Source organism: Lonchura striata, chromosome 21 (assembly GCF_050655825.1).
Source record: "Lonchura striata isolate lonStrDom1 chromosome 21, ASM5065582v1, whole genome shotgun sequence".
Classification (NCBI taxonomy): Eukaryota; Metazoa; Chordata; class Aves; order Passeriformes; family Estrildidae; genus Lonchura; species Lonchura striata.
In genome coordinates this window covers 950,126-977,206 of record NC_140723.1, presented here as the reverse complement: position 1 = coordinate 977,206, position 27,081 = coordinate 950,126, and the positions used below count along the sequence as shown (strand labels likewise).

The 27,081-nt window shown below is 51.2% G+C and overlaps 1 protein-coding gene across 8 annotated transcripts in view; it reads left to right on the top strand.

The window, feature by feature from the left end:
• Window positions 1-24,984, top strand: part of RERE (arginine-glutamic acid dipeptide repeats) — a 170,411-nt gene extending 145,427 nt beyond the window's left edge. For 6 of the 8 annotated variants that reach the window (XM_085558650.1, XM_085558653.1, XM_021537771.3 and 3 more), the window contains 11 exons: window positions 10,742-10,904; window positions 12,941-13,033; window positions 13,704-13,903; window positions 14,939-15,100; window positions 16,236-16,349; window positions 17,002-18,365; window positions 18,582-18,804; window positions 19,268-19,991; window positions 21,220-21,366; window positions 21,545-21,725; window positions 22,120-24,984. In XM_085558650.1, coding sequence (XP_085414776.1) covers window positions 10,742-10,904; window positions 12,941-13,033; window positions 13,704-13,903; window positions 14,939-15,100; window positions 16,236-16,349; window positions 17,002-18,365; window positions 18,582-18,804; window positions 19,268-19,991; window positions 21,220-21,366; window positions 21,545-21,725; window positions 22,120-22,153 — 3,405 coding nt within the window. In that variant the 3' untranslated portion in view covers window positions 22,154-24,984. The remainder of the gene's footprint in view (window positions 1-10,741; window positions 10,905-12,940; window positions 13,034-13,703; window positions 13,904-14,938; window positions 15,101-16,235; window positions 16,350-17,001; window positions 18,366-18,581; window positions 18,805-19,267; window positions 19,992-21,219; window positions 21,367-21,544; window positions 21,726-22,119) is intronic. The other 2 variants (XM_085558655.1, XM_085558654.1) reach the window with 2 other exon arrangements.
• Window positions 24,985-27,081: the final 2,097 nt, after the last annotated feature.

The window sequence follows — 27,081 nt, the reverse complement described above, 5'->3', positions numbered from 1 at the left end:
GGATGGTTGGTTTGTTTGCAGGGGAAGTAAACCTGTTTCAGAAAAAGAAAGTTCAAAGAGAAGAATGCAGTGGGGAATTTTGGCTATCGGGGATGAAGCAGAGCAGGATGTTTCTGTGTGCAGTTTTGTTTGCAGACAGTGCACGGGCTGGAGATTAGTATTCCAACACTTAGAGAAAGTCTGTGGCTGCAGCTTATCAGTTAATAACAGTTTGTCCTTCCAAGAGCCACACAAGTGGAAACGTCAGCCAGCTCCCAGAGGAGGAGGCCAGCAGGCATTGATGGAACAGGAATTGGGTGGAAGTTCCCTGTTCTGCTTTGTGACACCTCGGTGCTGGGCTGAACCCGAGCTCTGGTTGCACTGACCCCTCCTGCCACGCTGGGCAGTGGGACAGGGCATCAGTGCTGTCACCTCTGCCCGTGGAGCCCCCAGAGCCACTGTCCCTGTCCCCAGGGCTGCTGGCACAGCCTGGCACAGCCTGCACGGGGGGATTCCTGAATTCCCCCGCAGGGTTCGTGTGAGGAAGGGGCTGGAGAGGAGGGCGAGGGCTCTGGCCTGAGCTGCAGCTCCGTTTGCAGGACCTCAGAGCCCTAAGCCATGCCCCAGATTCCTGCTGCCCTTTTCCTTTACCCCGGTTGTGGGGATCAAATTCACCTTCTGACGGAGCAGCTCGGATTAATGTTTGCTGGAGACACCAGGGCGGAACAGAGCTGGAAAGAATTGGTAATTTCTTTCACTTCTGAGCTCACTGTATAGGTATTATACTGAGCTACAATGAATTGCTCTTCCTAATACTGCTTTACAACTCTTAGCTTTGTCTTCTAGTTACATTTTGCTTGCTAAGGATTTTTCCTGACAGAAAGAATTTCAGACTGGAGGAAAGCAACAATAACTGAGGGATAAGCAGCTTACATGGCAGTTCTTTGTGGTTTGGGGGTGGGGGGTTGCTTGATGTCCTGCTTCAATATTCCTCTTTTCTTACATTGCTCTGATAAACAGGAAAACACTGAAATACCCCTCAACCTCCCACACTTAATCTAGAAAATCTACTGGTTTAGGGAGCTGTTCTTGGAGAGCAGCAAAAGCAAAACAGCTGTTCAGGGAGCAGATCTGAGAGGAGCAGAGTCTGTTTAAAATCAGGGCTTAATGACAAGGAGTGTGCTGAGAGGTTGTGTTTGCTGAGTCCATAACTCAGGGCAGGAGCCCGTGCTCCCGCAGCCTCTGTGCCTGCTGAGGTTGCTGTGATAAGCTGCTGGCTTGTCTGAGCTCAGTTGATACTTCCCAGGTGTAACGTGGACAGGATTCTTCCTCCATCTGGCCTGTTCAGATGTTGGACATCCTGTGCTAGTGATTTTTATTAAGAGGTCACATTCTGTCTGTCTTCAGCATGGAATCAGAGGGGTTGATAGTTTCCATCGTGAAATAACCAGGTGTGAGGACTTGTAAAATTGTTGTTTCCAGGAGATTGCATCTTCCCATTCCTCATTAGCAGGGAGGATAATTTTACAGAGTTTGTCTCCTGTATATAATTGCCAGTATTTTCTGATTGCTGCTGTATTTGTAATAAACTCTCAACCCCCAGCAGCTCCCCCACGGGTCACGAGCTCGGAAAGGAGGAAGCTGTGTCAGGGAGGGGAGTGTGTACGTTTGACAAGCCAGGCTTTGTGTGATTCAGCACAGATGTGTTTGGAAAACCTAAAACATCTGGAGCGTGCAAGTGTGGAATGCAGGGCAGTGGTCAGACACGTCGGAGTTCAGACAGTGCTGCTGGCACCGTTGCACAGGACCGAGTGGACCTTCAGCTCTGATTTCTGTATTGAAATAAAAGCACTTCAGCAGTGTGACATCTGAGAAACAAGTGGCTAATTCTTCCTCACCTCTCAGCTCTCCTTGCCCTGTCGAAAATGGAAAATGGGATTGATTTCAGAGTCTGTATTTTTTGTTCGTTTGAGTGGGTTTGTTTCCCTGGTTTTGTGGTATGTTACCTTCCCAGTGTGTGGCACCTGGAAACACAAAACCTGCCAGCCAGAATGGATTCTACCTGAACCTGGGGAGGCCAGGAGCAGCTTCCTACAGGCAGCAAACAGAAGCTCTGGTGAGCAGGCAGGCAGTCCTTGGTGGCCCATAAATGCTGCAGGATTTACTGTGGCTGTGCCAGGGAGGCTGCAGCAGCCTGGGGACTGGAACATCTTCCAGCCCATCCAAGGTGCTGAGAGAGGCTGAGCTCAGCCTGCTCTGCCCAACTGGGACCAGTGGGTGACTTAAACTGGGGCTTGACAGGTAACTGGGAGCTCCTGTGCTCAGTGCCGAGCCTGCTGTAACTGGAATTACTGCTCTGAAATACTCACCTAGCAGCAAAAAAAAATAGCTCACAGTTATAGCTCAGGAAAGGTTTTGGTGATTTTAGTTCAGTTCTGTTTGTAAAACTGGCATGAGGAAATAATGCAAATATTTTTGAAGTAGTAAAACTTTTGTAATAATTACAAATTAATTTCAGTTGTTGGGAAACAAATGAGCATCTGTACACCTTCCTGGGATGCGGGGGGATTAAGTTCCCTGCTGAATAGCAGAATTAATTTTTTAATACTTTGTTTAAACAGGAATTACAAAAGTAGACAATGCTCTGTCCTTGTGTTCTGAGTGTCCCTTTCTCATGCACATGCACAAATTTGCCTTACGCTTAAATTAATTAAAGCTGACATGCAAGCCAGAACAACAGGCAGTCTGGGTGGCAGATGAAATGACCAAAATTTGTCGATATTTTTTTACTGGCTGGTTGTGGCTGTGGCTCTCAGCCCCTGTGTCCAATCCATGGAGCAGAGGAGCTGCTGTGGCTGCAGGAGCCGTTCCCATTTCCTGGCAGCCATTACATGCTGCCAGCACAAAACCAGTTCTTTCTTAATAGTCCTTTCCGAGGCTCAAAAATGGATTTTCCTCCCAGCCACTGTCATTCAATTATCACCTCAGGAAATGCACAGATATAACTGATGATCCCTTTCAAGCATCCTGCGGTTTTCCACTCCTCCCATCCTTCATTTCCCTGCCTGCTCCAGTCATTAGATGTAACATTGCCCATGTATATTTTATAGGGTGACCCTGACGGCTGTCGCTTTGAGGATGTGCAGAGATAATAAGATTGTGCATGTAATGAAGGGCAGATAAATAGAAAAATGTTTACAGGATGGAGTGTGGTGGTTGGAGGTGCTTTATGGCTTCATGGCCGGCTTCTTGCTGGCACACCCCCACAGCAGCCACGGGAAAATGGGATGTGTCTCAGGCTCTGGGAAAGGTGGCCAGCAGCAGGGAAATGGGGTTTTGTTCCTCAGCCTGAACTCCAGCAATACCCAGTCAAGAAACTTAATTGTGCAAAAAGAGAGTGCGGTTAAAGGGATAATTGGCACCTCCATTGAGCAAATCCTGGTCTGGGTATTGTGCTGCTAAATTCGCATTGTAATTCTCAGTATTGATGGGGAGGTGGAAGTGGAGTGGGAGAGACACAGTCCAGTGCAGACAATGCTCTGAAAGCTTTCCTCAGTAACTGGCATCAGTTTATCTGGGTGTTTATCCCCCTCTTCTTTTTGTCCTGGGGTGAGTTCAGGTCTTGAGATCTTGCCCCAACCCCAGGCTGGCAGGAGATGCTGCTGGGCCAGCTGTGAACCCCAGGTTTGATGTGGCTGTGGCATGGAACAGAAGCGCTGCTGGCTCAGGAGAGCAGCACCTGGTGCCATCTTCCAGAGGCACTTCAGCTCCGTTCCTCAGCACCTCTGGAGCTCGTTCCCTGCCCTGTGTGTGTGCTCAGGGCTGAGAGCATCCCAGCAGTGCTGCAGAACTGGGCAGAGGCTGACAGGTGTGTGTGCAGCACCAGAGGGTAAAGGTAAATTATTGCAGACAAAAGTGGTGGAGAAAAGCAGGATTTCTGACCCCAGGAACGTTGATAATTTGCAAGTTGCAAAGGGAAGGCTGAGCAGAAAATAAATACTCAGCGAATGTGTACAAGGCTGAGGTCCTGAGCTGTCCCTGTTTTGATAACCCCGAGGTGGCTCCAGCCCCAGGGACGTTCCTGGTGACCCTGGCAGTGCTGCACTGGCCTGGGGAGCCACCACTGCTAAAGACAGGCTCTAGTAATTAATAATGGATGCAGCCAACAGTGTGTGAGTTCCTGTGGGGATTGGGAACTCTGTTGATTAACAAAGAGGAGTCTCTGGAGGAAGAAGCCTTAATTACAAAAGCTTTCTTTCCATTCTGGCCCGATACAGAGAGGGGCAGCAGCTTTTAACTGGGGCTCAGCCTTAAAACAATGCCCCAGTGTGCTTTGCATTTGTTTTGCAGAGCTGTTAAAGCTGGTGCTTAAATCCCTAAAAGTGGAGGGGAAAAAAGAGTTGTTTGCATAGCGAGGGTAAGTTCCATAAAATGTTAATTATCTTTGCTGCCAGTTTGTGCAGCCTTAATTACAAACAATGAACGAATGAACTGCATGGAAATGGCGAGTTAGATGTGGCACAGAGAGAAGCTACTGGTGTTTTTTCAGGGATAATTTGGATTTCTCTGTTTTGCTAAAGCCATACAGGCAGGAGTGAAGCAGGGATATCCAGCTGTCAGAAAGAGCAGCTCGTGTTGAGGGCAGGAGGAAAGGGAATGTTGAGCACTCGGCCAGTCCTGTGCTTTATAAGGCTGGATAAGCCTGTCCAGCAGGCCTGGCTTGGAATTCTGAAGGAGTTTGAGGCTGTCAGTGCTGGAGCTGCTCACAGAGTTGGGGTTAATCAGCACAGTTGTCCTTCCCACTCAGGATTGATCTCGGCCAATTTATAAATCTTCTGTCTCTTTGTTTCCCCACACCATAAAACTTCAAAAGGATGTGCTGGGACTTAATTTGTACAACTTCATTGACTTTGTCATCAAATGGAAGATGCTGTACAGTGGTGGAGTGTTGCTGTGTTACTGCAGATAATGTTTGTTCTGAAGGAGAGATTATTTACATCCAGCTCATGTATTCCTTTCCTTTTTTCCCCCGACTCTGCAGTCTCTGCACTGACTCTCTCCTCTGATAGTGATTCCATTACTCACCCATTATGTGGGAGAATTAGTAGGAGCTAAGAAGGGCAAATTCATTTTCCTGGGGCAATTACAGAAGTGTGGCCTGTGTGTTTAGGTGACATGCACAGTGGAGTTATTCTAGTCTCTTCACTGCTTGAGGAACTCGGGAGTGAAATCTTCAGGTTCCAAGCTTATTTTAGCATTCCCAGGAGTGCCTCAGTTCCTCGGGACCTGTGGCAGCTCTTCAGACAGAATCCTCATTTGTAGAAGGAGCTCCCTCTTCCCTGGTGAGTGGAGGACTGAGCAGGGTACCAGTACTCATTTAGCAGAAACAATCAGAAAGCAGAAAGCTCTGTCTGACTGCAGGTTTTTTCCACAACAAAATGAAATTCAGAAGATGCAGATGGAGCCTCGGCTGGGTTCCCAGGAAATTCTGTGTCTGTTCCTGTGTTGGGAGTAAATTAACAGCATAAAACGCAGGGAGTCAGCCTGGGTTTGTTACACACCTGTCTCCTCGTTGGATTCCCACTTGCCCAGCCTGTTTGCCAGGAGTTTCAAATAAAAAAATGAAACCAGGGAGCTTAAACCTTGCTGTGTGCAGGGCAGGGAAACAGTGGGGGGCAGCCAATCTCCCAAAACTGGAGGTGGAGTTCCTAGCAGGGGCCGTGGAGCCAGGGCAGGAGATAACAAATGGCCAGAGGAGCTGCAAGGAAAAATGGCTGTACTCCTGAAATCTGCCAGAGAAGCCAGACCTGCAGGGGATTCCTTAGAGAGCATCCCACGATTTTTAATGGGTTTTTTTGTAGTGTTAAGTAAAATATTACTGGGTTTTTAAAAGCCTCTCTTAAAACCTCAGTAATGTGTTGGAATATGCAGGATTCCTGTGCACCCAAGGTGGACATTAATCAGTGCTACTGAACAAGCTGCTGAGACTTACTGCTTAATTAGAGCATGTGCAAACCTATTTGTCAGGGCTGGCAGAGGCACCGAGCCCGAGCTCCACGCTGGAAGGGTGGCCAAGTTCAGCTCCTGGAGCTGCTCACAGCTGCTCCCCTGGGCCCTGCTGCACTTTGCAGTCCTTCAGCGTGTTCAGAGTGTTCAGAGCCAGGCAGGAGTTCCACCTTGTCTCTCTCTGCTGTGGATCCATAAGAAGAACAGCCACAGAGTCATTAAGGCTGGAAAAGCTCTCCAGGATCATCGAGTCCAGGCTTTAACCCAGCCCTGCCATGGTCAGCACTGCCCCGTGTCCCCAGGTGCACATACACCTGCAGGGATGGTGCTTCCACCCCTGCCCTGGGTGCTTGGGATGGATAGTTTCAGTTTTGTCTCCTAACAGGGCAATACCCTGGATTGGATTATTCTGTGCAGCTTTAGGAGCAGGCTGACCCTGCTCAGGCTCAGTGTGTTCCACACTGCCACGATCCACACCCGTGTCCTGATCCTGCCCTGGGAGCCAGCCTGTGCCAGGGGAACCAGTGGAGAAGGGAAGCACTGGAGACCGGTTTTACTGCAGGACTTTGCAAGAGTATTAGCTGAATTGAGTTGACTTAATAAGATCTTGAAGCATTCCAGAAAGATTGTGAATTCATAAAGGCCACAGCTGGACACTCTGTTCCTCTGCTCTGCCATGGCTGCTTACAGCCATTGAGGAGTGCTGTCATTTACCTTTTCTCTTTCATTGCTGCAAAGCTATTCCCCTCCCCCATGATTTCTTTTTTCCCTGTCAGAGCTCGGCTCTGGGGAAATTAAACAGCAATTATTGTGTTTGCTCACTGTGTTATACCCTAACAGACACTTGAAGGGAAGTTGGTGTGTGTGTGAGATTGGCTTGCACAGGAGCTGTGCTGCTGCAGGGCTGTCAGAACCTCCGTCCAGGGATGCACACCCAGCCTTAATCCTTTGTTTACCAGGGCAAGCCTAAACACAAACACTGGGCACAGCTCGGGTTGTGGGTTTTACGTTTGAAAACTGCTGATAAGAAATAGAAACCCGGGGTGTGCTGAGGTGGAGGGGCTGCTCTGGTGGGGCTGATGTGCCTGGGAAGGATGGAGCTGGCAGAACACGCAGGTGAGAGGGAAGAGTGCGGCACAGGGAGGGGAGAGGTGGCCCCTGGCAAGGACAGACCCCTGCTGGAGCAGCAGGGCTGGCTCAGGCAGGTGAGGGCTGGGAGCGCTCCAGGTGCCAGCTGGAATTGCAGAGAAACCTCCCCGCTGTGAGCTCCTGCAAGAGGGATCTGAGCCACATCTTCCTCTGCAGAAACAATCTGCAGAACGGGGCTGAAAGGAGATGAAGTGTGACTCTTTTATATGCACCTACAACGTGGGGTGGAATGGCCTTGGCAGGAGGAGGCAGGAGACTTGAGTCGTGAGCTCAGCGTGCGTTTCAGCGCTGGTGAAAGCTGAACTGGTGATTTTTAGTGAGGAACATAATCCCCTCTGCCTTGTGAAACTTGGGAATGTAAGTGTTGTCAGGGAAATGTGGTGTTAAGAGCCTGAATAGTGCTCCTCATTTTGCTTTATGTGTGTTTGGGACAGTTAATCAGATGTTAACATGGAGACATGGGGCTGTGTGTGCAGGAAAAGAGGTGGTGGTGTGTGGAGTGAAGGTGAGGCTGCAGGGACCAGGAATGGAGCCCTGAATCTTGGAAAGGAAAGGAATCTTATCCCCACACGCTGGAAAAGAAACATCTGGGCCTTGCAGTTGGTTTGGGAGGGCATTAACAGCATTTTCTCTGGATGGGGTTCATGCCGTCACCCCAGAGGTTTCACCCTTCCTAATTAAGGAATGAATTGTGTCTCATTAGAGCTGGGCCAGTGCAGGGGTGGCAGGGATGGCTCAGGCTGCTTTAGCTTGGCTTTACTGCGTGCTGCAGCAATGGCCAGCCTGCACAGAGCAGCCACAGGACAAGGACAGTGTTTGCAGGCTGGCCCCACTGATGGTCCTGGACCACAAAAAGAGCTTTGGAGCTCTGGCCCAGCCCTGCCCAGGCTGGCACAGCTCGGGGATGTGGGATGTGCTGACTGCGAGGCCTTGTGGTGAGGTGAGGTGAGATCACCGGGAACAAAATGATCATTACAGGCCATTCATGTCGCTGTTCATGCCTCTCTGTTTGCTTGCAAGCAAAACCAGCAGCTAATTTGCAAGGCAGCCTTTTGTCCCAGGGCCTTTGATCAATGCTGGCCTGTGTTAATGTTTCAGGAGGCTATTGATTTCTGCAGCAGCTTTTGTTCCTGAATTTATGTGCCCTGGCTTTCAGCAGCACGCACTGTGCATGTTTGATTAAAGCTCATTTGACTTCCTTGCAGTGAGGCTGGAAGCTGCTTTTGCTCCCTGTTTGGGGAAGCAAAGCTTGCCTGACTCGGTCCTTTGTGCTGCAGCCTGTGCCACCCATGGTGGGTGTGATCCTGCCAGGCTGAGCCCTTCCAGCAGCATCCTGGGGAGCCAGGAGCCTGAGGGGATCTGGCAAGGAATTCTTCCAGTGGGTGCCTGGGTAGTGTTTGATTCTCTGTGTCCCCCCTCCGACTCCTCTCTTCCTCCCAGAGCCCTTCACTGCTGCACTTGTGCAGTCTGACCACGAACTGGAAGTACAGAATATTCTTCAGTCCTTTACTCTGTCCATTGTAGCTGGGCTAAAACTGCTTGTTGAATAAATAGACTTTGACTTTGTCTTTATCCGTGTGCAGTTGTGACTGCACTTCAGGGGGAGCAAGCATTCTGGTCATGAGGTTGGCATTTTCTATAAATATCCACCGTTTCTTTTTTAAAGTTTGGTGTATGATCTGCATGTATAAGTTGTTACACTTCCCTTGGGACCTGATGGCTTTGCAATGTGTAAATAGAGCACTAATGGGTTCCCATTCCCTATTTTATGATGGGAGGAGAACAGATTGGTTCCTACTCTGCTGTTGCCATGTGTCAGAGGACACATTAATTCACTGACATAAAGACATGGGATTTACTGACTTGCTCCTCGGTGCTGACACCTCAGATTTGATACAAATGAATTTATAGGTAAAAAAACGACTGGTTTCATTTGCAAGAGACTTTCTGCCTGTGCAGAGCATTGCAAAAGCCTCCCTGCAGAGGCCAGCCTGGCTCCTGGCACAGCCATATCCCCAGGTGGACAAACAGCTGGCCTGGGTGGACTTTGAGCCCACTTAATGGGCTCAGGGAAATGGTATTTCTAAAGCAAACACGTGCAGGGAACAGGCAGGAGCAGAGCAGGGTGCTGGGCTCAGAACTCCTGGTCTGCCATGCTCATCACCAGGCAGCTTCAGATCCTCTGCAGGAAACACATTTTTAGTATTTTTAGTAGGGCTTTTGTCCTTCAGAATCAAGAATTGCTGGTAACGTTTTGCCCACTTGCTCCTTCTCACCAGCCATCACTCTGAATATATGTTATTTTAATATATAATACACAAACATAGTTGAGCTCCATGGTGGGGATCAGTAGCATCATCCCAGTCTGTGGCAGCACAGATTAAAAATTATCTGTTCTGCCTGTTGCCAGAATGTGGTCGTGTTCTTTCTTCTGGGGTTTCTATTTTTAAATTAGGCACTGGTAAAATTCTTAAGTGTCTTAAATGTCAGCAGTTAATGTCTAGAACAACATCCTCCCTTTGTCTTTGGAGTGTTTCAGTGGTGCAGGTATTGCTTGTGGCTGTAATTGCTTGTTTGGGGCCCTGGGGAGGGTTTGGATTCAGGTAGGGTCGTTATTGGAGTTAACTCCTGCTCTGCCCGGAGCGGGGGCTGCAGGATTTCCCCACGGAGGCAGCAGGCTGAGGTTATTTGAACACATAAAACACAGTTCAAAGAAGCCCTTTTTGTGGGCGATTCAGGTATGTTTGTTCTGATGTTGATTTTTTTCAAGGGGCTGGTTAGAACTTCTCCATTTTTCTCTTGCAACTTGAAAGCAACAACACCTTTTACCTTAGAGGCAGACAAGTCGCCAGGAAATGATGGGGTTTCAAAGTAAGAGAAAAGAGATTAAAACCACATGCTGTTCTTTGGTTCAGCGTTGCATCCGCAGGTTTGAGTGGCAGCTGCTGCACTTCCTGAATGTAAGCCAGATTCATTATGCTGTGAAATTATCACTCATTTCTCTAGGTGTGCTCTTTTAACTGCTTAATTAATTTAGATGTGGGTATATATATTCAAATTAAAACACGATTTAGTGCGGTAGGGTTGTGTTACGGTTATGGGCTCGTTGTTGAACGTTTGTACTCAAACTTCCAGCTCCTGACACAGGGATATGGAGCAGTACCCGTCTGTGGAATGGAGGCTGACAAGATGGCAGAGCCTGTTTGTGCTGAGCCTTGTTCTCGCCGTGGGCAGCAGCAGCTGGGGCAGGTTTGGGGTGGCTGTCAGAGCAGGGCTGAGGAGCAGAGGTGGCAGGGGATGCTGACAGCGACACAAGGGCACCCTCTTCTGAAGCAGAGCCCAGCAGCAGCATCCAGCTGGAGGCTGCCTCCTGGTGCTCCCCAGCCTCTTTCCTTTCCTAGGGGAGGAGTGAAAAAGCACTTATTTACTTATTTTCCTCCTCTGCAAAAGCAAGCAAAAAATAATGAGGTTGTTTGGTTTTTTTCCTGGCTGAATTACATCATGATTCTTCCTGGAAAAATCCCGGTGTGCCCGGAGGGAGGCAGGAAGCTGGCAGGGCAGGTTTGCAGGGCCCTCTGAGCCCCGTGTTGTGTGTTCTGTGTTTCAGGGGGAGCTGATCACCTTCTATTACTACTGGAAGAAGACGCCCGAGGCGGCGAGCTCGCGGGCGCACCGGCGGCACCGGCGCCAGGCCGTGTTCCGCAGGATCAAAACCCGCACGGCCTCCACGCCCGTCAACACCCCCTCCAGACCCCCCTCCAGCGAGTTCTGTGAGTGCAGGCAGGGCTGGGCACTGGCTGGGCACCTGGCCTGGGCATTGGGCTCTGGGCACCTGGCCTGGGCACCTGGCTCCAGGCATGGTCAGGAACAGTGCCACACCTCCCTGGGGGCAGCAGGGAAATGGAGTTTGTGCAGACGCTGTTCCTGCACCCTTCTGCTGGGATGTGGAAGGTGGCTTTGATCACCCAGTGATTTGTGCAGTTCTTAAACACCAAAGCATCCCATAAGGATGGGAATGCTGCCCTGGGATTGGATTTCCCTACTCTTTCTCTTGGTGTGGTGTTGTATTTGCTCCAGGCTTATTACAATAATGGGAATTGGGAAGCACAGAAAGAAGGAAGGAAGTGCCCCCTGCCTTTGGATGGAGATCCTCCCACCCTTCTGGGTGACCCTCTGCTGGAGCTCAGCCTGTGCTGCAGCCAGCACTGTCTGTGGGGCCTTGCCTGGGGCAGAAGAGGCTAACCCAGGAGCAGTTCCCCAGAGGATAGAAACCAGTGCCTGGGATAGAAACCTTTGCCCATATGGGAAAGGTTTGTTACCCTGGGAGGTTTAACTTTCTGAACTCACATAGCCCAAAGAGAAAAGAGGCTGTGGAAGCAGATTTGCAGATGTAAAAATGACTGTGGGCAGGTGGAGGGTGTGGTGAGCAGGCAGGACATAGAATTTTGGCCAGGATAGAAGGGAAGGAGCAGGAAAGGGCTGGGAGCTTTTCCCTGCTGAGCTGGTGGGATTTACTGCTGGTCTCCGTGTGCACAAGGAGTGAGGATCTGGACTCCACAGCTCAATCCAAGATACTCAGCGTGTGAGAGCTTGTGGCAGGGAGGACCCATCCTTATTAATCTGACTGCAGGATGAGAATAAAAATTCATTTAGCAAAAGAGAGCAAGTGCTAGCCTGGGGTCAGCTCTGCAGTCAGGGTTTGAACACCTGCAAGTATTAATGTAGGAAGCAGGGCAGTGGTAGCTATTAAATGTAACCCTGTGTTAATTTGAAGGGTAACGAGTTGCTGACAAATGCTGGTGGCAAGTACTGGAGGATCTGTAAGCTTTAATCCATAAACTGTAACCTGCATGTACAAAACATCCTCTTGGAGCCTTTAGAAAAACAGTGTTCCTGCATCAAGGACTTCTCTTCTAATTAAAGATTTGAACAGAAGAAGCCTGAGGGCTTCCTGCTTGTGCCAAATTATAACCCTGTTATGTTGTGAATTTATAGTGGTGGGACTAGAAAAATGCAGTGCCCTCAAAAGGGAAATTTTTACTCCTGAGGTGTTTAGAAGGTGAGATACAGTTTTTGTGATGCCTGCATGTTTTCAGTGGTTTAGATGCTGCTTTTGAGCTCATAGATGTGTAATCAGCTAATTTGCTACAAAGGAAAGGGACCCTTTGCATATCCTCTTCTTCAAAATATGACATTTTCGCAGTGTGAGCGTGTCACAGGTTAAAGCTTTGAGTCCTGCAGTAAGGACAGGAAAGCTGGTGTTAAGTTATCCCTTAGTGCCTCTCATCCAAAAGAATCTAAAAATGTTTTTCAACAGGTCCATTGTATGTAAGCATTGATCCACCCACAAACACCTCTACTGCTGGGTAACAAAATAAAAACCAGAAAAGCCACTACAGAGCCTGTTAATGGAATCTTGTAGGTCTTAAATATAGAATATTTGATTTTAAATTTGACCAGATTCTAGAGATAAATGCCTTCTCTCTTGAAAATTGTGGGCTTGGAACACAGCCTCTTGAACTCACCATGGATGGTATTGGAATGACAGCTTACCTGGAAGTGTACCAGGTGCTGAATCAGAGATTCCAGGAGTTGTGTCCCTTGGCACATTGCTGGAATCTTCCTTTAAGCTGCAGCATGATGAGCTCTGGGTTTGCTCAGTGCGAAAAGTCAGAAATAATGCAAGGCAGGGTGGGCGTGGGGAGTCACAATCTATTTTACTTAATGCTTCTTTTAGCCAAGTAGGAGGAAAGAGAAAATCCTGCTGAGTGTTTATTTCCCATGTTCCTGTTTCTCCCACCCTCAGTGGACCTGAGCTCGGCCAGCGAGGATGACTTTGACAGCGAGGACAGCGAGCAGGAGCTGAAGGGCTACGCCTGCCGCCACTGCTTCACCACCAGTAGGTCCCAGTCCCTGCTCCCCTGTCCCCTCTGGGGCTGCTTCAGCTCCTCAGCCCTTCACAGCAGTGTGGGGGGAACCAGCGAAAATGCAGCGCTCCTAGCAGAGTTAATCAGGCTTTGCCATTGCAAATTAATAGTGCAGTGACAAAGGAGAGCCCTGAGGTAGGCATACAGACAGGAATAAATCTGCATAATCCGTAATCTATGTAATCAATTTGTGACACAATGAATCGGTGTTGGGCTGTGACTGTCACACACAAAACTCCTGTGCACCAGCCCCGTTCCTGTGGCTGTTCCCAAAGGTTGTCTGATGTTGGGGCATTGCAGCTGAAAGTGGAAGCCCCAGAATGGGGAAGGAAATAAAAGATTCAGAACTCGCTTCTCTTGCAGAAACCACAGCTTTGAAGAACAACAGCTGCTTGTTAGCTCCCAGGTAGAGCAGACGAGGTTTCTTTCTGTGCCTCAGAGCTGTAGTTTCTTAAGCAAGCAACCATAGTTTGTAAAAATTGAATATTGAGGATGTGCACTGGGACAGGAAGCTTCTCCATCTCTGTTACCCACAGAAAAGCAGCTGTTTTTGTAGCTGTACCATTTTTAACCAGTCCCTGTGTTTGTGCTGAGGCGGGGGTGCTCTGTGAGTTGCTGAGCTGTCGCTTTCCCTGCCCCAAGCCTCCAAGGACTGGCACCACGGGGGCCGGGAGAACATCCTGCTGTGCACGGACTGCCGGATTCACTTCAAGAAGTACGGGGAGCTGCCGCCCATCGAGAAGCCCGTGGACCCCCCACCCTTTATGTTCAAGCCTGTGAAAGAGGAAGACGATGGCCTCAGTGGGAAGCATAGCATGAGGACACGGCGGAGTCGAGGCTCGGTGGGTTCCACGCTCTGGAGTGCTGGGGGTAAAAGGAGCCAGAGCCCTGAGCTGGCTGGTTCAGGGATGAGCCTGCTGCTGCTGCCTGTGTGTGCCAGGGGGGCTTTGCTCAGGCTGAGGCTTTCTGTGAAAAAAGGAGATGGAATGTCCCTGCAAGCTGTGTTACTTCTCTGTGATGGCTGGCAGAGGGCTGTCACCCTAAGGAGGCATGGACAGTGCATTACAGAGCCTGTGCTGGGCCATGTCCTCCTTGCAGCTGCATCCTGTCAGAGGTACGCCCTTGGGAGGAGTTAAAAAAATCAGAAGCTGTTCATGTGGTGTCCTCGTGTTACTGGAGTTAAACCTCTTCCCTCAGAGAGCTCTGCTCTGCCTCTGTGGTTGGTGTGCTCCGAGTTGTGACTCGGGTGGGGCACCAGGAGCCTTCCTGGGAGCATGGAAGGCTCTGACAGCAGCTCTGGGTGATTTATCTTGGAGTTGGGTTTAGCTGACAGAAAGCAACAGATAGATTTCTTTCCTTGTCCTCCCCTCTCTGCCTTTCTGAACAGGATGATGTGACCATTGATTCCAAATACCTCGTGAGGTTCCACTCTTAGGGAGTGTGGCTCCATTGTTTTTTTTGGTAGTCAGTCCTCCAGAAAACTACCAGAATGGCAGGGAAACAGCATGAATTGCTGAAAGGTACTCTACTGAAACCTTACTGCATAGCAGGAGCGCGCTGGAGCTGGGGATTTAGACCTTGGCCTTGACTGCCAACAGATGGAATATTTTTAATGGAGCATGGGTGTCCTCTCCTGCCCCAGGCACCCTTGTGTGTGCTGTGTATTGGAGCATCTTCCTAAATGCCATTTCTAGCAGCCACTGCTGATTAAATAATCAACAGTTAATGCATGTGAGTAGACAGATCAAGGATTGGCCTCCTTTTCCATTGGAGTGCAGTTGGGCTGGGAAGGAAGAGGTGTAAGGAGGTGCCAGGGCGTGCCAGGGCTGTGCTCCCCCGAGGGCCGGGCCGTGCTGAGCTGGCTGTGCTCCCCCCAGATGTCGACCCTACGCAGTGGCAGGAAGAAGCAGGCAGCCAGCCCCGATGGCCGCGCCTCCCCCATCGCCGAGGACGTGCGCTCCAGCGGCCGCAACTCGCCCAGCGCCGCCAGCACCTCCAGCAACGACAGCAAGGCCGAGTCCGTGAAGAAATCCACCAAGGTAACCCTTCCCCCGGGCTCTGCTGCACACCTCCCGGGCAGGTGCAGCTCACAGGAGCCTGGGGATCGCCCGGGGACCCGAAAATCCCTGTGGCTGTGGGTGTGGATAAGGCACGGGGGGAGCGGGGCAGCCTGGAGCTGCTTTGTGCCTGGCCACGGAGGGATGGGGGTGATCCAGCCTCTCCAGTAACCCCACGTAACCTCGCTGCTCTCACTGTAAGGTAATCCCTCCTCTTCGGATGCAAATGCAAGCACTAAGCTCAGGGAATAATGCAGATCAGAATGCTGAATTTAAGACAAGTAGACAGTTTTGGGGATTTTTTGTAAGCAGTACTTAATCTTTGTTTACAAAGGAGTATGAACATTTAGCAATTGAGTCTGCTTCTGCTACTGTTTTTCTGGAGGTGTATTTGCTTGATTGTTCAGAGCAAGCTGACAGTTGAGTCTGTTCAAATGAATTAAGTGCCTTTCCAAGAGAGTTCTAAAGAAACAAAGCCGCATGAAGCTGAAGGCTTACTATTAAACATTGTGAATTGAGAAGTAGCAAGTTAAAAATAAATATTGCAAAAAAAAAAAAAGAAGTTAAAATGAGCATGGAGCAAGTTTTCACATTATAAAACTGAAAACTTGGCAAAATCTAAAGTTGGGTAATTATGTGATGCACAGAGCTTTTCCAGGCCGTGGGAGAAGGTAGTAATCTCAGAATAGCTATTCAGTGTTGGCCCTGTATTTGAAGGGATCTAAAAATATTCCTCTCAAAATATCAAGAGTAGAGGAAGACTTTCATGTAGCAGAAGGAGGCTTATCCTGTCTCCTGCAGAAATTCTGGCTCTGTCTTGCACCAGTTAATAACTGGTGTTGGTCTCTGTTGGAAGGGTAACCTGGGCCAGTTGATCTGCTGTGGGTTCCTGATGGACTTGGTCCTGCCCAGCTCTGTTGAAAATATCCCTTCATATGAGGAATGCTTTATGCACTTTGCCTTTTCCTGGTGTTGGATTGCTCTTAAATACTGACTGTGTCAACTCCTGAGTTCTGCTGCCCCTGAATTTGTGTTGAAGAGGGTGGCACTGGCCTACACTCAGCTTACTTTTGCATTTACACCACTGGTAACTTGTGTTCTGTTTCCTTTGTGACAGAAGATCAAAGAAGAGGTATCTTCTCCTCTCAAGAACTCCAAGAGGCAGCGGGAAAAAGCAGCATCTGACACGGAAGAACCTGACAGGTCCAATGCCAAAAAATCCAAAACTCAAGTGAGTCCCACAGAGGAGTATTTCCTCTTAGGAGAATAGTTTGAGGTGGGGAGGGGGTGCAAATGTGGTAACAAACCAAAAACATTAAATCAGTTTAAGCCACAGCAAATTGTAACTTAATCTGTGGCTGGAAAGCGACCAATGTTATAATGTGTTCCTTCTGCTGAAAACAGTGCAGTGATACGGGGTAAATCCAGAAGCTGGGTTTTTTCTTTGCTCTAATATAAATATCAACCATATAGGAGTACACTGGATTGTTCTCCACTCCTTTTCTCCATTTCTTTAAATTTAAATTTGGGGTTTTGTCTTCTCTGACAAGTTAGAGGACCATGACTGGAGTTGTCACAAGACAAATCCTTTCCAGTGCTGGTCACCTTCATAGTGAAGAAGTGTTTTGCTATGCTGAGCAGGACCCCTCCTGTATTTCAGTTTGTTCCCATTGCCCCTGGGCGCTGTGGGAGGATCCTGGTTCTGCTGTCCCTGCACGTCCCTTGGGTATTTGTGTTCCTGTGCTGGTTCAGGCCCTGTGAGGTTCAAAGGGCACCCGCAGCTGTGTCACACAGCACGTGTGCTAGATCCCACCCGTGGCACGCCGGGCATGTCCTGGTGTGCTTTTCCTGGGCTCAGTGCTCACCGTCGCCTCTCCCCACAGGAGATCAGCAGGCCCAACTCCCCCTCGGAGGGCGAGGGCGAAGGCGAGAGCTCCGACAGCCGCAGCGTCAACGACGAGGGCAGCAGCGACCCCAAGGACATCGACCAGGACAACCGCAGCACGTCCCCCAGCATCCCCAGCCCCCAGGACAACGAGAGCGACTCGGATTCCTCGGCTCAGCAGCAAGTGCTGCAGGCGCAGCCCCAAGTGCTGCAGGCCCCGAGCGGCTCTGCCCAGGCCGCCGCTGCCACGCCGCCGGTGCCGGCCCCGCTGCCGGCGCCGCCGCCCGCGTCCGGCGCCGCCCCGGCCCCCGCGCAGGTGTCGCCGCCGGCGTCGCAGCCCTCGGGGCAGCCGCAGCCCCCCGCGGCCCTCTCGCACATCCAGCAGGCCCCCGCGCTGCACCCGCCGCGGCTGCCCTCACCGCACCCTCCGCTGCAGCCCCTGAGCGCGCCGCAGAGCCAGCCCGCGCCCGCCGCGGCGCAGCCGCACGCGCAGCCCCCGCTGCACGGCGCGCCGCCCGCCCCGCACGGGCTGCCGGCCCAGCCGCTGCTGCCCCACGCCGCGCCCGCCCAGCCCTTCTCCCTGCCCGCCCAGCCCGCTCAGTCTCAGGTGCCCCTCCAGACGCAAGCCCCGTCCCACCCGCACTCGGGCCTGCAGGTGACGCAGCCCGTGCTGCCCGGCGGCGCCTCGCTGCAGCAGGCGCAGCCTCCTCGCGAGCAGCCGCTGCCGCCCGCCCCCATGGCCATGCCTCACATCAAACCTCCCCCTACCACCCCCATCCCGCAGCTGCCCGCTGCTCCGGCCCACAAGCACCCTCCCCATCTCTCCGGGCCGTCTCCGTTCTCCATGAACTCCAACCTGCCTCCGCCGCCCGCTCTGAAGCCTCTGAGCTCGCTCTCGACTCACCACCCTCCATCCGCACACCCTCCTCCCCTGCAGCTGATGCCTCAGAGCCAGCCGCTGCAGTCCTCGCAGGCGCAGCCTCCCGTTCTGACCCAGAGCCAGAGCCTTCCCCCTCCTGCCAGCCACCCCCCGTCTGCGCTCCATCAGGTCTCCTCCCAGCCCCCCTTCTCTCAGCACCCCTTTGTGCCCGGGGGCCCCCCTTCCATCACGCCTCCTTCGTGCCCCTCCACCTCCACGCCGCCCACCGTGCCTGGCATCCCTCTCCAGACCCCCATCTCCACGTCAGCAGCTTCTAGCGGGACAGTGCCCGTGGTGACAGCCTGCACGCTGCCACCCATCCAGATCAAGGAGGAGGTGCCCGATGAAGCTGAGGAGCCGGAGAGCCCTCCCCCTCCACCCCGGAGTCCCTCCCCAGAGCCCACCGTGGTGGATATCCCGAGCCACGCCAGTCAGTCAGCCAGGTACGGAGCTTTCAGCAGTGCTCTGCTATCCCTGTTTTTACTGCACTCTCTGTGGGCCAGTACAGTACAGTTAATTTTCTCCTGGCTTTCTGGGAAGCTGGTAGTGGTTGGTCTGAGTGTAGAAGGATATTTTTTAGTTTGGACATGCAGCTCTTAAATCCCACACTCTTGCAGCTTTTCCCAGGGCTGAGCTCTTCTCTCTTGTGTTCCTTTCAGGTTCTATAAGCACCTGGACCGTGGCTACAATTCATGCTCCAGGGCAGACCTGTACTTCATGCCTCTGGCAGGATCCAAGCTGGCCAAGAAGAGAGAAGAGGCCATTGAAAAGGCCAAAAGGGAAGCGGAGCAAAAAGCCAGGGAAGAGAGGGAAAGAGAAAAAGAGAAAGAGAAGGAAAGAGAGAGGGAGCGTGAGCGCGAGAGAGAAGCAGAAAGAGCTGCGGTAGGTCCAGTTCTGGCTCGGAGCTGGGTAAGGGAATTGATGGCTGGGTCTGACCTGGATGGTGACTGCAGGATGCAGATTCCCCAGGAGCACTTCAATCCTGGCAGGGGTCTCTGAGCATGGAGCTGTGTGTATGGACTGAAATCCAGCCTGCTCTGAGCACCTCCCGACCTGCCTGGGACTGTCTTCTCCTTAGAGGAAATGGAGAGTTTCTGCCGCTGCTCCGGTTCTGTGGGAAGCCAGAGCAGCTGGGCAGAACTCGGCCAATTGTTTGACGTGTACCTTGCAGTAGGAGAGGCTGTGCAGACGCAGTGAATGCCTTTGTGTCCCTTGCACTGCTGTGCACAGGGCACACGGGTGCTGTCTGCTGGAGAAGGGCTGGAGGTGGAGGGGAAGAGTGTGTGTGGCTGAGTGCTCTAAGCCAGGTGTGTTGACCTGGGCTTTCTCTCCCCGCTGTGTGCAGCAGAAGGTGTCCAGCTCCTCCCACGAGGGCCGTCTCGGCGAGTCCCAGCTCAGCGGGCCGGCCCACATGCGGCCATCCTTCGAGCCCCCCCCGACCACCATCGCGGCCGTGCCCCCCTACATCGGGCCGGACACGCCGGCGCTACGGACGCTGAGCGAGTACGCGCGGCCCCACGTCATGTCCCCGACCAACCGCAACCACCCCTTCTTCGTGCCCCTCAACCCCACGGACCCGCTGCTGGCCTACCACATGCCCGGCCTCTACAACGTGGACCCCACCATCCGCGAGCGGGAGCTGCGCGAGCGCGAGATCCGCGAGCGCGAGATCCGCGAGCGGGAGCTGCGCGAGAGGATGAAGCCCGGCTTCGAGGTGAAGCCCCCGGAGCTGGACGCGCTGCACCCGGCCACCAACCCCATGGAGCATTTCGCCAGGCACGGGGCGCTGACTATCCCACCCACGGCGGGGCCTCACCCCTTCGCCTCCTTCCACCCGGGGCTGAACCCCCTGGAGAGGGAGAGACTGGCGCTGGCGGGGCCGCAGCTGCGGCCGGAGATGAGCTACCCGGACAGGCTGGCGGCTGAGCGCATCCACGCCGAGCGCATGGCCTCGCTCACCAACGACCCCCTGGCGCGGCTGCAGATGTTCAACGTCACCCCCCACCACCACCAACACTCACACATACACTCGCATCTACACCTACACCAGCAGGACCCCCTACACCAAGGTGAGCCCCGGGAGCTGGGTGCTTCCATGGGGGGAGCAGCTTGGGACGGGCCCGCTCTGACCTGGGAACTCGGATAGCAAAATCCTTGTCTTCGTGTCCACGTTGTGGTTCTGAGCTGTGTAAGGTTGTGGTGACTAAAATGCAGTTACTTTTTGTGGGAGTGATGCAGCATGGTAACACCACAGTGATCTTCCTTCAGAGTCTGAAAAGTTTGCTGGTTGTTGTAGGTTGATTTTTTTAAGTACTCTTGTCCTAGAGCAGCACCTTACAGTTGTAATAACTAATAGTCCTAGAAAGGAGTCTGTGCCTTGCCCATTTCTGAAGCAAGCTACTGTGGTTACTGCTCTAGAGGTCTGGAGTCCTGGAGATGAGGCACTCGGCAGAAATGTTCAATTTTCTGTTGGCAGCCTGGAGAGAACAGGGCAAGCCAGGCACCAGGTGCTGCAGCTGCCAAGTGAGGGGAGGGGAAAGTCAGAGTAAAATCTGGTGTCTGGCTACCAATGCAGTGTTTGTGCAAGCAAATACAGAATTCTTTGCCCTGGAGCAGTGTCCATTAAATGTGCTGGGATGCCCGCTTTGGAGTTGGAGGGAATGTGAGTGCTGTTGCAGAATCCAGACCGTACAGCAAGGAAAGCAGCTGGGGGGTGCAGGTAGGAGATGGCAGTGCTGGACATCAGCATTGCTGAGGGCTCACTGCAGAAATCACAGAGGGGCTCAGCTGCAGGCAGGTTTGCAAACCTCCTGACAGCAGAGGAAACGTGACACAGGCCCATGTCTGTACAAGGATTCTGTTGCCAGGTGAGTCAGTCACTGAGCACCTCTGTGCAGGTAGGTCTGGATGCTCCCCAGGTACTTGTTCTGCACAAAACCATGGCTTGTACATGGTCCCTCCCAGTCCAGAGAGAGGCTGGTGCAGACACCCAAGGCAGTTCACTGCCAAGTCTCTTGGTGTGTTTGAGAAGTAATTTGGCTTTGTGCTCTGCCAAGTTCAAACACGGTGAGGGGCTTTGGGTGGTTCTTGCTCCAGGTGGCTCCACTGGTGCTCCAGGCTGTTACAACCCCCGTGTCTCCTTAGGGTGGGGATGAGCAGAGGGTAGGGTGGCCCCACAAAAAAAAAATCTGTGCTGTGCACCAGCTGAGGAAATGGTTCTGGCTTTGTGTTCCTTTCCTGGTGGCTCCTCTGCAGTCCCCAGGCAGCTGATGGACGCTCTCTCTCCTTCTCTCTCAGGCTCAGCAGGACCTGTTCATCCACTGGTGGATCCTTTAGCAGCTGGACCCCACCTGGCACGTTTTCCCTACCCACCTGGGACCATCCCCAACCCATTGCTAGGGCAGCCACCTCACGAGCATGAAATGCTCCGACATCCAGTCTTTGGTGAGAACATTTTACGGTCCTTTGCAAGGGTTGGCTTTGATCTGCAATGTCATCTTTCCTTGGGGGGTTTAGCATTTCTCAGAGGGGGGGAATCGAGCGGTGGCTTTGGGTGGTCGTGGTGGCTCGCTGGGATGAACAAGAAGCAAACAAAAGTGTAAAGGTGGTGTCTGTCCCCCAGGTACTCCCTACCCTCGGGATCTGCCTGGTGCCATTCCACCTCCCATGTCAGCAGCCCACCAGCTGCAGGCCATGCACGCCCAGTCCGCAGAGCTGCAAAGACTGGCAATGGAGCAGCAGTGGTTGCACGGGCACCCTCACATGCACGGTGGGCACCTACCCAGTCAGGAAGATTATTACAGGTGAGACTGCAGTGGAGGCTTTTGGGGAGCTGGGAATTCCGTGGTATTTCTCCACATTCCTTCTTTTTTCTCGGGATTTTCGCCTCTCTTGCTGTGTGCTGAGCCCTGATGCAGGTCTGTGCTCAGACCTGGTTTGGGCAGATGGGAAGCGAGGTCCAAATTTCTGGCCCAGCATGAGGGTAGCTGAGTGTCTGTCCTGTTGCAGAGCCCCCCAGTCGTGTCCCATCTGCAGCGCTGGCACTGGTGCCCGTGCCCACGTGTGGGGTGCCCTGGGCTGGGACAGTGCCCGTGCCAGGACAGTGCCCGGGTGTGCTGCAGCCCCTGCTCCCTGCAGGCTCCTCCTGTGCCTCACACCTCCTCTGCTGTGTTAAAATGAGTTTTCTTTCTCTTGCAGTCGACTGAAAAAAGAAGGCGACAAACAGTTGTAATAAATTATTTATTTGTAACGCTGGCTATGGAAACCCCAGTCCTTGGGAAGGAGTGGAACATTTTTACATACATGAAGAGCTACAAAAGGAAAAGAATATCTTATAAAGATTTCTTTATATATTTAAAACAGAAGCAACCACCCAACAAGTAGAGACTTATCAGCATAGTGTTCATTTGTAGAGAAGATTTCTCAAGACTGGTGTGGGTCTCCCTGCATGAAAACGTATTCAGAAGCCTATTGGAAATACAGGACTGTGTGGAATATTCAGAGAGCTTCCTGCAATCTTGTTTTTTTTTTTTTTTCTTCTTTTTCTTTTCTTACTAGTTTGTTTTCAGTAGGTGCTAGAATCAGGTTCACAACACAAGTCACTGTGCGTGAAGGGACACTCAATGCATCTATAGGTAATTAAAGAAAAAAACAAGGATTGCAAGTAGGTGACATAACAAGCTCTGAATCCAAGTGCTATAATAATAAAAAAAAATCTACTTTTATTTTAATACATTGTAGGAAATCTTCATAATTTTAAAGAGAGCTCAGTTCTGCAGCATGGCTTTTTAAGTCTGTAAATAACTTTTTTTGGGTAGAGGGGAGAAACAAAACAAAACAAACTCCAGAAACATTTTATCTTGATTTTCAGTAACATCACAAATTGTGAATTCCTACCTGGTATTGACAGAATACAGAGTTGATTTTTTAATAAAATATATATATATAATTATCCCTTTAATTAAAGGGAATGATGGGTATCAATAATTTCAAATGGGTAAAAGCTTGACATTTGGTTTGATATCAACAATAAGCATTAAAGGGATTTGCAGGGATAATGTTGCAAATGACTGTTTCTGTTCTTGGTTTTTTGGTTGGTTTGGTTGTTTGGGGGTTTTTGTTCGTGTTCCATCTCTCTGTTCTGCAGCTGATTTTGTTGAGTTGGGTTTCTCAGCAGCTCAGATGTCCCTTGGACCCCGCTGGCCCTTTGGATGCCACCTTCAACTGTTCCTTTTCAGTGTGGCCATAAAACACTTACTTCCCTCGACCTTTTGAAACTTAATCTAGCTCCATTGGGTTTAGACTTTGGGCAGAAAGTTCAGAGAAATAATCTCTTCTAAAAATCTCTTTTTAAAGGTGTTCCATGGCTCAGACTAGTGCAGCCAGAATTTTGTATGCACGTGCATACTTGGGCAGGACGTGCTTTTCCTGGCCTCCTGTTTGATAAGTTCTTAAGGAGAATGAACTTGGTGTTCATTAAGTTGTTTTGCAAAGACCAGTCTGGTTTGGACCATTTGAGTTTGGGTTTTTATAAGCAAAAACTGCTTAGCTGCCACCAGTGTTGTGTCCCTGAGGAGCTGAGTGCTCTGGGACAGTGACGCTGCCTCCCAACCCCACAGTCCCTGCAGGGTTGGCTGCTCCCCACCAGGATGGGGAGAGGAATACACACTGAGCATTAAAGGAGACAGCTCTGCTTACGAGGCAAGTTTTTAAAGTTTTTTTCCCAGTTTTGCCACGGTTTTTCTTTGGTGGAGCAGAGGGCGATGCGACCGATGGACATCTGAACCTGCTGGTGATTTTTTCTGCTGGTGCACAACCGCCCCCATTCTCTCTCTCCACTCTCGAGTGCTCTCTCTGCTGTTGTAGCCTGTTCAGTGTGATGGTTGTGTCCTAGGACTGTACTGAGCCACTGATAAAGTTGTAGTTAATCAGCTGCAGGCACAGTGCTCACCCACCTCCTGCTGCTCAGCCCAGAGCTGCTGCCAGACCATTCACCAGTGCAAAATGTTGCAGGCCCACTAAGGCAGGAGCAGAGGGGAGAGCAGGGGGTTGTTCAGCTGATTTTCCCTTTTTGTGTGCCCCACACACAAAAAGGATTCTCAGTGCTGAGGTGTTCCTCAGCCCTGCTGGGTTTGACTCTGGTGAGGGTGTTGTTCTGAGCTGGGGACCCACGAGGTCAGTCCAGAATTCAGGGAGCTGGAGGCGGTGGCTGTGGGCAGGGATGGGGTGAGAGGTTTCCTTGTGGAACAGGGATTATTTTGGCTCACGGCTGAGCAGCCAGGAGGATGGGCCTGCTCAGCAGAGAGTGCCTCAGTTTGCTTTAAAGGTCTCACAGGCACATTTCACTTCAGTCTCTTCCCTCCTTTTGTTTTACCGTGTGGAATTGGGGAATTTGGGGGAGTTCAGCTATTTCTTCTAACCCTTCTCTTGCTGTTTTTTAGCCATAGTTCTTCAGAAAAAGGAAAAGCTAATTCCCTCCAGTGGTCCTCTCTGTATTCCTTATTTTTCAGCTGATGTTGCAGTCTGTTCTAAAGCTGTTCATGGATTTTTTTTTTTTTCCCAGAAGAGCATTCTAATAACTTATGGGAGCTTTTTTTGTTCACATCATTCAGCAAATAAGCACTGAAATTCCTTCATTTTAACCCAGTGATTAACTACAACTTTACCTGCAGTGGCTTCTGAAGCCATCTTGGTGTTCAATGCCCTGTTAAAAAAAACAGCCCAGACCTTCTGATTTTCTTTCAAGAAATCTCTCTTATTTTTCCTCTGTTCCAAAAGTTTATTTTAAATTTTGCTTTAGTGTTTTTGAAACGTCTCTCTTGTTCTATGTCGTCATGGTTGAGCTTGTTTCACTGCACCGTTAAAGCAGAGTGTACATTCTGACTGCTACATTTATATATATCTTGAAGCTTAATGTATATATGAGTAGTTTGCCATGGGATAACACAGTGTAAACAGAGTAGAAACCCAGAAATCGTGACTTCTGTGTTCTCTCCATTTGAGTATTTTGTAATTTTTTTGAAATATTTGTGGACATAAATAAAACCAAGCTACACTACAGCAGCCAGGTTTTGCCTGCAAGTGAAATGTGTCTCTTGATTGTTGTTAGTGGGAGAGGAATTGCTTTCACCTGGGATGATGTGGGGTGCTGGCATGGCCAGCTTATCTGGTTCAAACCTGTCTTTTCTTGGCTTTAGTTTTTTCCTCTTTTAGATGATTTTGTTTTTAATACACACTACACAAATATCAACATCATGTCCAATTCCATTTCTGCATCCTTGAGTCACATTACTGCTCAGTTGTCAGTGTAATACATTGTGTGTACCCCAGTAGCTGCATTTTTGGGAATTGTTTTTCCTGAGAGAAGTTATTTGTGCCAGTGTTGAACACAAGTGACCCCGAGCTGGCAGGAGCTGCTCAGCAAAGGGGTAATTGCAGAGAGGGAGGTGCACAGTAACTCATTGTCTGCTCAGTGTCTTCTGAAAAGCTGAAGTTTGCCTTCCAGTTCCATCGAGGTGGTGGCTCCCCCAGGGACTGCAGTGGGTGACTGGTGAGTGTTTGGGAGCTGGTGAGGATCAGCATCCCCAAAACCCAGGGAAGCACGGGGATGGCACAGGGAGCTGGTGAGGATCAGCATCCCCAAAACCCAGGGAAGTGCTGGGATGGCACAGGGAGCTGGTGAGGATCAGCATCCCCAAAACCCAGGGAAGCACGGGGATGGCACAGGGAGCTGGTGAGGATCAGCACTGGGAACTGGTGGGGATCAGCACTGGGATGGCACAGGGAGCTTTGCAGGACCGGTGCTGGGGAGGTTCCTGCTCTGGTTCTGTCTGTGATTTATCAGGAACAGTGTTGTGGCTCCAGTTCAGGGTGATTGCTGCTCTGAGCACAGAGTGCTGTTCCTGCAGCGGGCTCGGGGCAGGCAGGCAGGGCCTCATGACAAATGGCACGAGAGGCTGCTCTATTTATACCCCGTGGCATTTTATGAGGGGAAGGTCAGCTCTTGTCTGCTGCAAATAGCTTCTGAAAGTGCCTTTCCCGAGCCTGTGCTATTTATTTTGACATTTCTTTTTTAATTCCTTGTGCTCAACATAGAACTTGAGTGGGCTCAGGCTGCCCTACCCTGCTTAACAGGTTTTAAGTTTCCAGATGTAAAACGATGAATTCCACGGGGACGGGGCTGGAGAGGACTTTTACCCCTGGATAAATTGAACAATGCAGTTATTAACTTGTGGTTCTGTGTTAATGGGGTTGTGCCGTGGCAGGGTGAGAGCTGGAGGCCATCAGCTGCGTGGCTTTGTCACCTGCACCTTGGCAGAGTTTCTGTGGGGCCATTTGGGCTCCAGCAGCACATTAAAAAAAAAAAGTTAAATCAAAAAAGTTTAAAAAGTTAAATGGTGAGATTTGATCCTTCCTGGGCCGGGAATCCCCTTTGGAATGCCATGGGATTCCATGGAATGGGGTGGGCTGGAAGGGATCCCAGAGGCCATCACATCCCAGCCCCACCACGGGGCTTGCTTTCCACACCTGGACTGGTTCGGGGATTTAACGAGGACAGGAGGGGAAGGCGGGGTTGTGAGGAGTTCCCAGAAAGGAGGAGATGAGGGGAAGGCGGGTGGTGTGAGGGGTCCCAGTGCCAGGTAACAATGAGGGGAAGGCAGGGGTTGTGAGGGGTTCCCAGAAAGGAGGACAAGAGGGGAAGGCAGGGGTTGTGAGGGGTTCCCAGTAAGGACAGGAGGGGAAGGCAGGGGTTGTGAGGGGTTCCTGTGCCAGGCGAGGAAGGCACAGGTTGTGAGGGGTTCCCAGAAAGGAGGAGATGAGGGGAATGCAGGTGGTGTGAGGGGTTCCCAGTAAGGAGGACAGGAGGGGAAGGCAGGGGTTGTGAGGAGTTCCCAGAAAGGAGGACAAGAGGGGAAGGCAGGTGATGTGAGGGGTTCCTGTGCCAGGCGAGGAAGGCAGGGGTTGTGAGGGGTTCCCAGTAAGGAGGAGATGAGGGGAAGGCAGGGGTTGTGAGGGGTTCCCAGTAAGGACAGGAGGGGAAGGCAGGTGGTGTGAGGGGTCCCAGTGCCAGCTGACGAGGAGAGGCCACTCAGGTGTTGCTTGTTGGGAGATTTTGGCACTTTCGAAGCCCTGGAGCCGCTTTGGGGGAGTCGAGGGCGC